The 12028-nt window shown below is 41.2% G+C and overlaps 2 protein-coding genes across 3 annotated transcripts in view; both read left to right on the top strand.

The window, feature by feature from the left end:
* The window catches only part of LOC105913011 (zinc finger protein 70-like), a 148655-nt gene that overhangs the window by 19558 nt on the left and 117069 nt on the right, over positions 1–12028 (top strand). The window lies entirely within an intron of this gene.
* Positions 3030–9698, top strand: LOC122128883 (zinc finger protein 239-like). 2 transcript variants are annotated; one of them, XM_042703899.1, is made up of 10 exons: positions 3030–3873; positions 4520–4615; positions 5262–5441; positions 5749–5819; positions 6462–6519; positions 6877–7076; positions 7122–7192; positions 7571–7638; positions 8355–8694; positions 8882–9698. In XM_042703899.1, the coding sequence occupies exons 1-10, from the start codon at positions 3787–3789 to the stop codon at positions 9493–9495; spliced, it is 1785 nt and encodes a 594-aa protein (XP_042559833.1). In that variant the 5' UTR covers positions 3030–3786; the 3' UTR covers positions 9496–9698. The 2 variants fall into 2 exon arrangements, with proteins under 2 accessions (XP_042559833.1, XP_042559832.1); XM_042703898.1 differs by having other exon boundaries at positions 6877–7192.

The raw sequence follows: 12028 nt of genomic DNA, 5'->3' as shown, positions 1-12028 counted from the left end.
CACAATCACCTGCGCACATGTGCCATCTAGCAGGTTCGCCAACATCACCTCTAGATGTATCGCCAGCGGCTAAACCTCTGTCGAAATGGGCTGACTATGCTTCTGATCAGAAACTAGTCGATGACTGTGCTAACACAGTCAAACATCACGCAAGCGCTACAACACAAGACATAGCAAGCCAGCTAGTTAATACATTTTAGTCCAACAGCAAGAAGACCAGCTCGGCAAGTCCTCTCATTTTTTTTAAACCTCTTTTACCTTTCGAGTAAAAGCCGGTCCGAGATTTACACTTGTGCGGTCACTTGCTCGATCACTTTACTTTCCTTCTCTCCTACTCGCTTGCTCAGCATCGGAGCTTTGGCTGTGGCCGGGATCCTGGGTGAGAAAATGTTAACTCCACCTGATTAGTATGCAAAAGGTCGCAATGTGATTCGTTCTATCTACGTGGGATATTAAAAAATCGCCGAAAGAAGAAAGAACATAGGTAACTTTATTAGTTCACTATTTGCGATGTTATGAAGCCGGGATTATAAAACAATATATTGTTCATTTTGAACAAGAAAGAGGGCCTCAATCTGTTTCCAATGTCCCTAAAAGTTGGCCAAAAAAAAATGGTAGGAAGAATAATTGTATCAATAACACATCTGATGCAGTAAACAATAACACATCTGATGTAAGTGAACAGAAAGATTTTAAATGACTGAGTCTTGACATCAGTGCTGTAGTGGTAAAATTAGAGGTGGGTAAACTGAGTTTTGGGATCAGACAGACCTCGACGAGATGCAACACGACGCGAAGCAACGCAACACAAAGCGGTGCGACTCTGTAAGGCTGTCCCGGCTAAATTCCATTATGATATCAGTTAAAGTCATATTAAATCAATGACAGTGAATAGATGAGTTTGTAGTTTATTAAATTTCAAGAAAACAGTAAAGAAAAGTATGTGTAGGCCTCACAAAAATGAAGGGGTGGTGGGGGAGACAAAAGAAAGGACCTCTATAGGACCTAAAAAAATAATTAAGGCCTCTGGAAACAGGCCCAGGGTGATACACCTGAAAAGAAACCATGCTGCAATTAAACACTTCCCCTGTTCTTTAACCGTTGGAGAAACCTGCCTTGCAGGGGCGTGTTCTGGGGTTCATGGCTCTCCTGTGCTTCACCAGCCAGGACATCACATACTGTGTTGGATTGAACAAGCATGTTTTTTTTTCACATTGAGAACTGACTTGTTGACTTCAAATAACGTATTGATTAAGCATATAGGCCTATTCAGTGAAGCAACAGCTTGGCTCCCCGCTCACGTTTCTATGCGAGAGCACGGACGTGCGGTCAGTGGAGGCAGAGCCTCACCTGTCATCATGAAAGTAAAAAACAAATAACGATAAAATAAATATTAACATTTTAATTAAAATCGCTGAATTTGCGCTTGTCCTGTTCAAACAGACAAGAGACAGCGAGGCAGCGACGAACTGTGCCTCCTCTCAGATTGCGCAATCCCTCACAAACTGGGTTGAGCGCATGCGTAGAACCTATTTAGTCTTGCTGATCTGACAAAAAACCTCTTAATAGGCCAGGCAAATTAACCCTTTTTGGAGCCAATAATAGAATTAATTGTAAAATAATTTTTTTCAGCATAGATCATTTCTATGAGGTGTCCAGAACAACATACTAAAAGTCCTAAGAAATCCTAGTTGAGGAAATATGTTTAATTCTCATCAATCTGAGATGTGTGCTAATAATGCATGGCAAAAATACACCTCAAAAAAGTAATTTTTTTCCTTTACTCCTATCAAAATGAAACTTTACACAATGAAAGTACCCATGAAAAGTAACATTTTTTGTATTACAAGTTTCTTTGAAAATGAATTTTAATATGCAAATGAGCTATACACTAATCGAATATGCCCAAAATACATCCAAATAGGCTTATTTTTTTCCTTTACTCCTACCACAATAAAACTTTACATAGTAAAAGTATACATGAAAAGTAACTTTTTTGTATTACAAGTTTCTTTTTAAATGAATTTAAATATGCACATGAGCATCACACTTATTGAATATGTCCTAATTGCATAGGCAGAAACACCATACCCCTGGCAGGTACTACCAAGCCAGGCAGTTTTCAGGTTAGAGGCCAGTCTAAAAGCAGCATTGCCATCTCCCATTGGCAGTAGGATGATTGGATGAAGATTGGGCCGATGTATTTGTCATACATATGAAGGTGTTTCTGCCTATGGACATATTCAATAAGTGTGGAGCTCATGTGCATATTCAAATTAATTTCAAAAGAAACTTGTAATACAAATTGTTTTACTTTTCATGGGTACTTTCATTGTGTAAAGTTTCATTTTGATAGGAGTAAAGGAAAAAAATTACATTTTTGAGGTGTATTTTTGCCATGCATTATTAGCACATATCTCAGATTGATGAGAATTAAACATATTTCCTCAACTAGGATTTCTTAGGACTTTTAGTATGTTGTTCTGGACACCTCATAGAAATGATCTATGCTGAAAAAAATTATTTTACAATTAGTCTGTCGTAAAACGCTATTTTGCCTGGACTATAAGGGGAGGCAAACAGTACCTCTCAATGAAGGGAGCGTGCGAGAACCCACTGGTCGGGTTTATGCTTGTTCTGCTGTTGCTCTTCTTCTACACTTATTTTTTTACCTTGACCGCGAAAATGGAAGATTCTATAGCTAAGCTAAAACATTTCACTTAGCTATGTCTAACTGGCTTGCAAATAATCTGTCTACAATTTTCAATGAAATAGCCTTATCTGCAGCGATATGCGTGAGGATAATTACTCATGCTTTTTCGATTGCTGAAATAATTTACGTTTTATTAGGCCTATTTAGATGGAACAGGGAAGGCTTGATTGTTACCTGCATCGTCATATTTGAAAGCACGTTATTAATAGCGTTTGTCCCTGTCTTAATACGATGTTGTTCGAACCAAAACAACGTTTTAAAATGTGAATTGATCTTCTTCAGTCTATCTTTGTACTTGAGGCCTTCTGCGGGCATCTGTGTGAGTGAAAGCAATTGATGGTCTCTTCAAAAATCGCCTTCCTGGATCCTGATTGGTGTCGCCGCCACAGCCGCAAGGCACTGATTGGACCAGACCATAATACAGCGCAGATGAAAATGATTCAGACTACGGCGTTTATATGTTCAACAATATGAAACTTAGTCTTAGGTGATTTAAAATGACACCAAATTTATTTCGGATTATTCCAACGGCAGAATACAAGGCGCAGGGAACTTTGAGGTGCGTAAACGCTATTTCCAAAATTCCAGAGGTGCGTAAACGGCGTTTACGTGCGTTTACCCTGCACTACAGCGCTGGTTGAGTTGCTTTCATAGACGAATGGGAAAAATATTCAGGCTTCAGAAAAGTTCAGAAATGTGTTTTTATTCACTTCCGGCACGCTAGAGGGCAGTAAGACTGTAGGCTTGACTCAATCCGTCGAAAGCTTTAATCGCTGAAGAAGAATCACCGCTCTCCTGAAGGAAGACCAACTAAACAAATCTTTATACCTTCAGCAAATATTTTAGAATACTAACCGCCTTAATCATCTTTTCCTTCAGTCTTCAGCTTACGAACTACGTGGATATCGTAAACTTGGTCAAAATAGATAGCTATTGGTAGCTCACAAGGTCTTCGGCAGGGAAAGTTGTGTTGAGTGTATGAACATTTTTGTCTGAACAGAGAAAGCTGACAAGGTGCAGTGTTTAATGTAATTGCGAAATGAGTATGTTAAACTCGTAGGCTACATGACATAATGCAGAAACTGACCGAAGACAAACTTTTACCGCGCAAAACACCCGCTGCTAGAAGCACGTTGCAGTTGGATTCTGAGGGAGAGACGGTATGTTGGCGTTACCGGTTTGTTCGGATTTTCTGATAAAAACGTATTCTTAGTTTGATGGTACTAGATTCGCCTTCTTCCTTTTTAAGAATGCATGTGTTTTCTCATTTAATTAGAGAGGTTGTCTTTTGAGTTGTATTGATTTGAGCCTTATTCCACCTCAGTTACATTGTCTAACGGTATTGACGAACGTCTTTTGTTGACCGCTAACAATTTTTCTGTTTGCAGATTTACTGTGTAAGATAGACAGAAATGACACTTGTTAACGTGGCTTTGAAGAGGTGTCTGATGTCGATGTTAATTTGGATATGAGAATCTCAGACTTCTCTGACCTATGGTCTAGTCACAGACGAGTAGATCAAACTTTGTGAAGCTACCTTCTCCCTCCGTGCGCATAGATGCAATAACGAGTTTTGATACATCACCATCGCTGATTGAATCATCTTCTAGCGTATTGAAAATTGCCGTCAAGTTTTACTTTAATCTTTAAATTCAGTTTGTGAACGTCTGTCTGTTTGCTTGATTTTCATCAGAATCTGAACAGCACTTAAAGTGTTTGTGTGTGTGTGTGTGTGTGTGTGTGTGTGTGTGTGTGTGTGTGTTGATGTGTGTGTGTGTGTTGATGTGTGTTTTTATATGTGTGTAGATGGATGAAATTACTCAGCATATTGACATGATGAGTCACAAGCAAGCCTGCCTCGACCTGGAGAAGGCCACTCAATTCATCACATATGCATTACAGGTAAGATACAGGTTCACACACACACACACACAGTCAGAGCCTGTGTGTGTGTGTGTGTGTGTGAGAGAATGCTCATAAATTTGGTGTGTTTGTCTATGTTAACATGTGTTGTATGTGTACATGCGTGTGTGTGTGTGTGTGTGTGTGTTAGGTGAAAATTCACCCTAGTTACCTCAGGACTCCGGAGCTGCATATAAGTATATTTATTAGACAAACAACAATTGCAATCGGGCTCACTCCCAGCACAAGGCTGAAAGTGAAGCCATGATAAACACATCGCACAAGGTTTATATAGACAGAAGTTGAGCGTTCAGCAGAGAAAACCACGTGGTGGATTTCTGATGCTTGAGGCAAGGATGGAAGTTTTACAAGGTCGGAAGAAGCACAGTTCGTACCTTCTTATCACCTCTGGTCTAAACATGCTCTTGTACATGTGCAGACTAAGTGGCACCTAATATTCTAAGTTACACACACGCAGAAACACAGAAAAGCCATGTTTCTGCTTTCATAAGCACATGATTCATACATTCTTAAGTAATTAACAGTGTTTGCAAATTATCTCCATCACTGTGTGTGAATGTTCATAAGTTTGGTGTGTTTGTCAATGTTAACATGTGTTGTGTGTGTGTGTGTGTGTGTTTATTAGCATGAAGTAGGTAGGAACCAGGAGCTCTGCGTGTTGATTCGCCGTCTAGAAGAGAAGGAGGTGGAGACTGGGCGGAGTCTGGCGGAGCAGGCGGAGTCAAACCAACAGCTGAAGCTGAAGAACGATGAACTACAGAAACACCTGGAGGAAAAAGACAACTCACTGTCACAAGCCACCCAGGTGTGTGTGTGTGTGTGTGTGTGATGTAACTCCACTGCTGGTCACCCTTCATTGGTTCCCTGTAGCTGCTAGAATTACATTAAAATATCTGGCACTAGATCAGCACTGCTGATTTAAATGCTATGGTTCAGCTCTACTCTCCCTCTCAAACACATCACTGTGTGTGTGTGTGTGTGTGACTAAGGAAAAAGGCAACTCACTGACACAAGCCAACAAGGTATATGTGATTAATGTGTGTGTGATTTAATGTGTGTGTGTGTGTGTGTGTGTGTATGAATGTGTAGTTAACATTTGTGTGTTTATACAGACTGTGGCTTTCCTGAAGAATGAACTAAGGGACCTGCATCAGCAGCTGCGAAGACAGCAGAGCAATCATAGGTACACACACTAACACACACACAGAGACACGCACGCACGGACACGGACACGAGTTATACACACACACACACACACACACACACACACTCACACACACCCACCCATATGTATGCCTTATAATGCCCTTTCCCTTAGTACTCTTCTGCTTTATTCCCTTTGGTGATATTTATATCAGGGATGATATTTTGGTAATATTTATATCGGTGATTATATTTTGGTAATATTTATATTGGGGATGATATTTTGGTGATATTTATATCAGGGATTATATTTTGGTCATATTTATATCAGGGATTATATTTTGGTAATATTTATATTGGGGATGATATTTTGGTAATATTTATATCAGGGATTATATTTTGGTAATATTTATATCAGGGATGGTATTTTGGTAATATTTATATCAGGGATTATATTTGGGTGATATTTATATCAGGGATTATATTTTGGTGATATTTATATCGGGGATGATATTTTGGTAGTATTTATATCAGGGATGGTATTTTGGTAATATTTATTTCGGGGATTATATTTTGCTTTATGGAGCACTCTAGTTTGATAGTTCTTGACGATGAACTTTGACCATCATCCTTGCACATTTGACTTTTGAACTCTGACCCCTGCAATCTCTGATCCCTATAGGACAATTCAGGATGTGAATGAGTCGCTGCAGGGTGGGGAAAGCCAGTTCAAGGATGAGGTACACACACACACACACACACACACACACACACACACACACACACACACACACACACACACACACATATTAATAAATAGGGCCTCATGCAGCAAGAGATATATGAACAAATTCCCTCTTATTTTTATTCGTATTAACAGCCTATTCTTATTATATTGATAATACCCATTGATTTCTGGAATTCTCCAAATAGTTTTCTGGTTTTTGCTCTAACCATTCATTTTTTATGGAGACTTTAAAGAAGGGAACACGTTTAAAATGTAAAGTTTTTGAAGTTTTAAACATGCACGCACGCATACACACACACACACACACACTCACACACACACATTCTAACGTCTGATATGTGTTTTTCAGCCAATGGAGAGTTACAGCTCTCCTCTCCAATCAGACCAGATGACAACAGCTCAGGAGTCACTGGTCTGGTCAGAACCACTGGTCTCGTCTGATGCCCAGAGTCCACTGGTCTTATCGTCTCATCATAGTCTGCCTGTCTCATCCAGTGCTGAAAGTCCGCTGGTCTCGTCTCACACGCTGGTCTCAGCTGATGCTCAGAGGCCGCTGGTCTCGTCTCACACGCTGGTCTCAGCTGATGCTCAGAGGCTGCTGGAGGCTCCTGTTTCTGGGATTAAAGAAGAAGATGCTGATGATGGAGATGAGTACAATCAGCCTGGTGAGGAGTGCTGGGGTGTGAAGAGTTACAAACACACTTACACACACACACAGACAGACAGACAGACAGACAGACAGGCAGACAGACAGACAGACAGACACTATGTATACACTTTGTGTGTGTGTGGAGGCAAAAAGTCAGTGATTGGTTCTTTATAATACAGGGCAGGACTTCCAGTTACAAATCTATCAGGTTTGGTTTTAGTGTTAATAGCGTTAGCATGTCAGATGATGTGGGTTTAGTGTTATTAGCATTAGCATGTCAGATGATGTGGGTTTGGTGTTATTAGCATTAGCAGGTTCTGTTCTGTAAGCAGCTACAGATTAAATTATGAATAAATAAATGCAAATTTAGGTGTCTACTTTTCTGTTTTTGCAGACATTGCTGACCCTGGGACCGAACAGACCCCCTCCCCAGCTGAAGACATAAAAACTGAACTGATGCAGGTACTGTACAGTATTTGTTGTAAATACTAAATGCTAACAAAGCTAATAACACTATACCCATATCATCTGACATGCTAATGCTAATAGCACTAAACCCATATCTGATCTTGCTGATCTTAGGAACTTAAACTTAGAATGTAAACAATGATTTTAGGAACCGTCAGGATTTCTAACATATTTGAGGAGTTTTTGAGAGCTGAGTTGTTGAAAAATTGGTCATTTCCCGTATATATAGATTGACACACACTCACTGGCAGTTTATTAGGAACACTGACCAAACTAATGCAGTCTGATACACGCAATACATCTTAGCTTCATGAAGGTTATAATATTTAGAATTCATGTAAACTAATTTAGAGGGCTGTTATTTCAACTGTGTGCTCTTTTTGGAGACTGCAGTTTGTGTTGACATGTGCAATGACATGTGTTTCTATTATTTAGCCACCCCATTTAAATCAGTGAGGCTAAGCTAAATAACAACAAATATTTTTGTGTTCAATTTAGTGCAGTTTAACAGCACAACAAACCACAATCTCCAAAATGATCATACAGTTGAATCGCCACCTCTCTTAAACTGTTTCAACATAAACTGAACGTTGAAAACAATCCTGAAGGGGGGTTTATTGCAGGACTGTTTTATTAGACTGCATTAGTTTTCGCTAGGTGTACCTAATAAACTGACAACTTGTATTTCTCCCTTCCTCCATGTGTTTTAGGAACAGGAAGACAAATCCAGCATACCTCTTGTCCTCTGCTCCAAAACAGACCTGTCTCCCACAGACCCCATGTCTCTGTCTCCAGTCCTCTGCTCCAAAACAGACCTGTCTCCCACAGACCCCATGTCTCTGTCTCCAGTCCTCTGCTCCAAAACAGACCTGTCTCCCACAGACCCCATGTCTCTGTCTCCAGTCCTCTGCTCCAAAACAGACCTGTCTCCCACAGACCCTATGTCTCTGGCCCGGTTAAGGAGTGTGTCAGTGGTGTTGGTGGACTACTCCAGGACACAAGGACGGCAAAGGAAGGACAAAGAGAACCATACAGAACAGCCAGAGACCCGTAAGAGATCAGACACACACACACTTACACACACACACACACACACAAACACACACCTATAAAAACACACTCAGCCCGACCCATAAGAGAATCAGTACTCCAGCATATTTGTATACAGCAGCTCTCCACAGATAACTTGATGTAAGAAAGTTGTTGATGTTTATGTGTCTTTTTTTTTGTTAAACAGGAAAAGGATCATCTCCCTCATCCCCGGAGTTCCCAGCAGCCCCCTCCATCTCGGGAACAGAGACAGAGAAATGTGAAACCTACTCCTGTTCTGTGTGTGACAAAACCTTCCACTTTTGGTCTCAGTTCAGGCTTCATCAATATATTCACACAGGAAGGAGGCCTTACTGCTGCTCCCTGTGTGGCAAGAGTTTTACTCGAGAGGGAGGTCTCAAAAAACATCAGCGCATTCATACTGGAGAGAGGCCGTACCACTGTACTCAGTGTGGCAAGAGTTTTACTCGAGAGGGACATCTCAAACAACATCAGCGCCTTCACACTGGAGAGAGGCCGTACCACTGTACTCGGTGTAGCAAGAGTTTTATTCAAGAGGGAAATCTCAAACAACACCAGCACGTTCACACAGGAGAGAGGCCGTACCACTGTACTCAGTGTGGCAAGAGCTTCACTGTAGAGGGAAGTCTCAAACGACATCAGCTCGTTCACACAGGAGAGAGGCCGTACCACTGTACTCTGTGTGGAAAGAGTTTTACTCAAAAGGGAAATCTTACAATACACAAGCGCATTCACACAGCCATTGGAAGAGCTGGTTTAAACACAGAAGGCAGAATCTGAAGAATTGTCCCAAGTGATAAGCCATTGGAAGAGCTGATAGAATTCTGTAAATGCTTAGAAAAGGTGCTTCAGTGCTTCCTTTCTGATCTCCTTTAGCATTGGGTACACTAGACCAGTGGTCACCAACCTTTTTTGGCCAAAGATCACAACCTCTGCCTTGGTGACAGGCAAGATCTACCTATTGAGGCGTTGAGAAAAAAAGACTGTCCAGACTCCAGACTGTACTTACAACTTAACTTTTTATTTAGCCTAGTTGTAATTGAATGAAATTAAACACTTTGGTCCAGCTTTCAAATTGATGTGGCCAAGAACACACTAAATCATTTAATTTCAGTGCAACATAAAAAGGAAAATATTTGTTAACCGCACACAATATGAACAAGAAAAAACACATTTGCAATGAGCAGGCTGGATATGAACTGCTTTATTTATCAACTGAAGTTACAACACAACCACACAACACTGACCATCTTTGTTTTCAGATCATTTGACAGTTGTTTTGAGGCCCCCATGTTGCCACTCTTTAGAGGAGAATCAAGGAGAAGCACATCTTGCAATTGGCTACCTTAGATAGTTTTTCTAATGATTGAATGCACCTTTCTATGGAATTGAAGGCTTAACAAGCTAATCAGACTAATTATGTGTTGCAATTATTCAGTATTGAGTAGTTACAGGTATTCAAATCATGAAAATGATTAGGGTGCCTAAATATTTGCACAGCCTATTTTACGACGACAGTACGACAATATGCGTGCATATTAATATTTCATCAATGCAGGGTTTGCAGTTGGAGAAACGAGTGAATGAGCGAAGACAACAAGCAAGAAGGGAATTAAAGCAAGTTAATTATGTATCTATGTAAATTCTATGGTAGTCTGACAGAACAGGGCACTCATGGTGGTTGCTATGGTGGTTGCTATGCTTGTTCTACATGTTCTCCCTATCTGTATGTGATTTGTTTATGTTGTGTCTGTGAGTAGTATAAGCTGTTTACATTTTACATTTACATTTAGTCATTTAGCAGACGCTTTTGTCCAAAGCGACGTACAAGGGAGAGAACAGTCAAGCTAAGAGCAATAAAAAAGCATGGTGTAACAATAAATACTACTTTACATGAGAATTAGAAAAACAACAACCTAGAAAAGAGGAAAAAGAAGTGCAGGAATGTAACTGCTGAAGTGCAAGTTAAGCGCTAGTCAGGTGCCAGTTAGGAGGGGAGGTGCTCTCTGAAGAGTTGGGTCTTCAAAAGCTTCTTGAAGGTAGAGAGGGACGCCCCTGCTCTGGTAGTACTAGGCAGTTCGTTCCACCAACGTGGAACTACAAATGAAAATAGTCTGGATTGCCGTGCTTGCACGGACGGCAGTGCCAAACGACGCTCACTAGACGAGCGCAGCGTCCTGGGTGTAACATTTGCCCTTACAAGAGCATTTAGGTAGGTGGGAGCAGAACCAGTAAGCACTCTGTAGGCAAGCATAAGTGACTTGAACTTAATGCGAGCAGCTACTGGCAGCCAGTGGAGCTCGATGAGTAGCGGGGTGACGTGTGCCCTTTTCGGTTGGTTGAACACCAGATGCGCCGCCGCGTTCTGGATCATCTGTAGTGGTTTCACCACGCAAGCCGGCAGGCCCGTTAGGAGGGCGTTGCAGTAGTCAAGGCGGGAGCTCACCAAGGTTTGCGCCAGCAGCTGGGTGGCATACTGGGTTAGGTACGGCCTGATTTTGCGGATGTTGTATAGCCCAAAGCGGCACGACCTGGAGACAGAGGCGATGTGGGCCGTGAAGGTCAGTTGGTCATCAATAATGACCCCGAGGTTTCTTGCTGTTTTGGATGGAGCAAGAGATAAAGAGTCAGTATTGATCTTGATGTTGTGGTGGATGACCTGTTTAGCTGGGAAGACCATCAGTTCCGTTTTGGCCAGGTTCAGCTGAAGGTGGTGATTTTTCATCCATGTGGATATATCAGCGAGACAGTCCGAAATCCACGCCGAGACCGTGGTGTCCTCAGGAGGGAAAGACAGATACCGAGTAAAAGCTGTATAAGATACTGGATGTCCTTAAATCCCCCCCTCGGGATTAATAAAGTATTGTTGTAGCGAATTAACAACTGTTTCCAAATCTTAAAGTAATTTTTCAATCAGAGTCAGAAGTCCAGAGTGCGATAAACTGAAGTTTTATTCCATCCTTGCAGACATTTCATCCAAACCGAGAGTGGTGGTCCATGGAGCAGCTCTGACTAAAAAAAACCAGTGCATTCACTTTTTATACTCATAATTCGTCACTTTCTGCAAGTCATGATCTTCAACCTCCATCTATACTGACCCAATCCGAAAAATTCCCTTATATCTCCTCATATTTTATCCACACTTTTAGCCACTCAGAATATTCTCGCTCAACTGTTGCGAGGGAACTTTTGCTTTGGGGGAGATAGACCCTCCTGCCAATTTACTCGGTATCACTTTTTTGGAGGCCTGGTCTGACCTTGACTGCCATCATCTTGTGTGTGTGCTTATGTGCGAGTGTGTGTGTGTGTGTGG

Source organism: Clupea harengus, chromosome 26, assembly GCF_900700415.2.
Source record: "Clupea harengus chromosome 26, Ch_v2.0.2, whole genome shotgun sequence".
Lineage (NCBI taxonomy): Eukaryota > Metazoa > Chordata > Actinopteri > Clupeiformes > Clupeidae > Clupea > Clupea harengus.
Note: the sequence above shows the minus strand (reverse complement) of the source record. Positions and strands in the feature narration are given on the sequence as shown.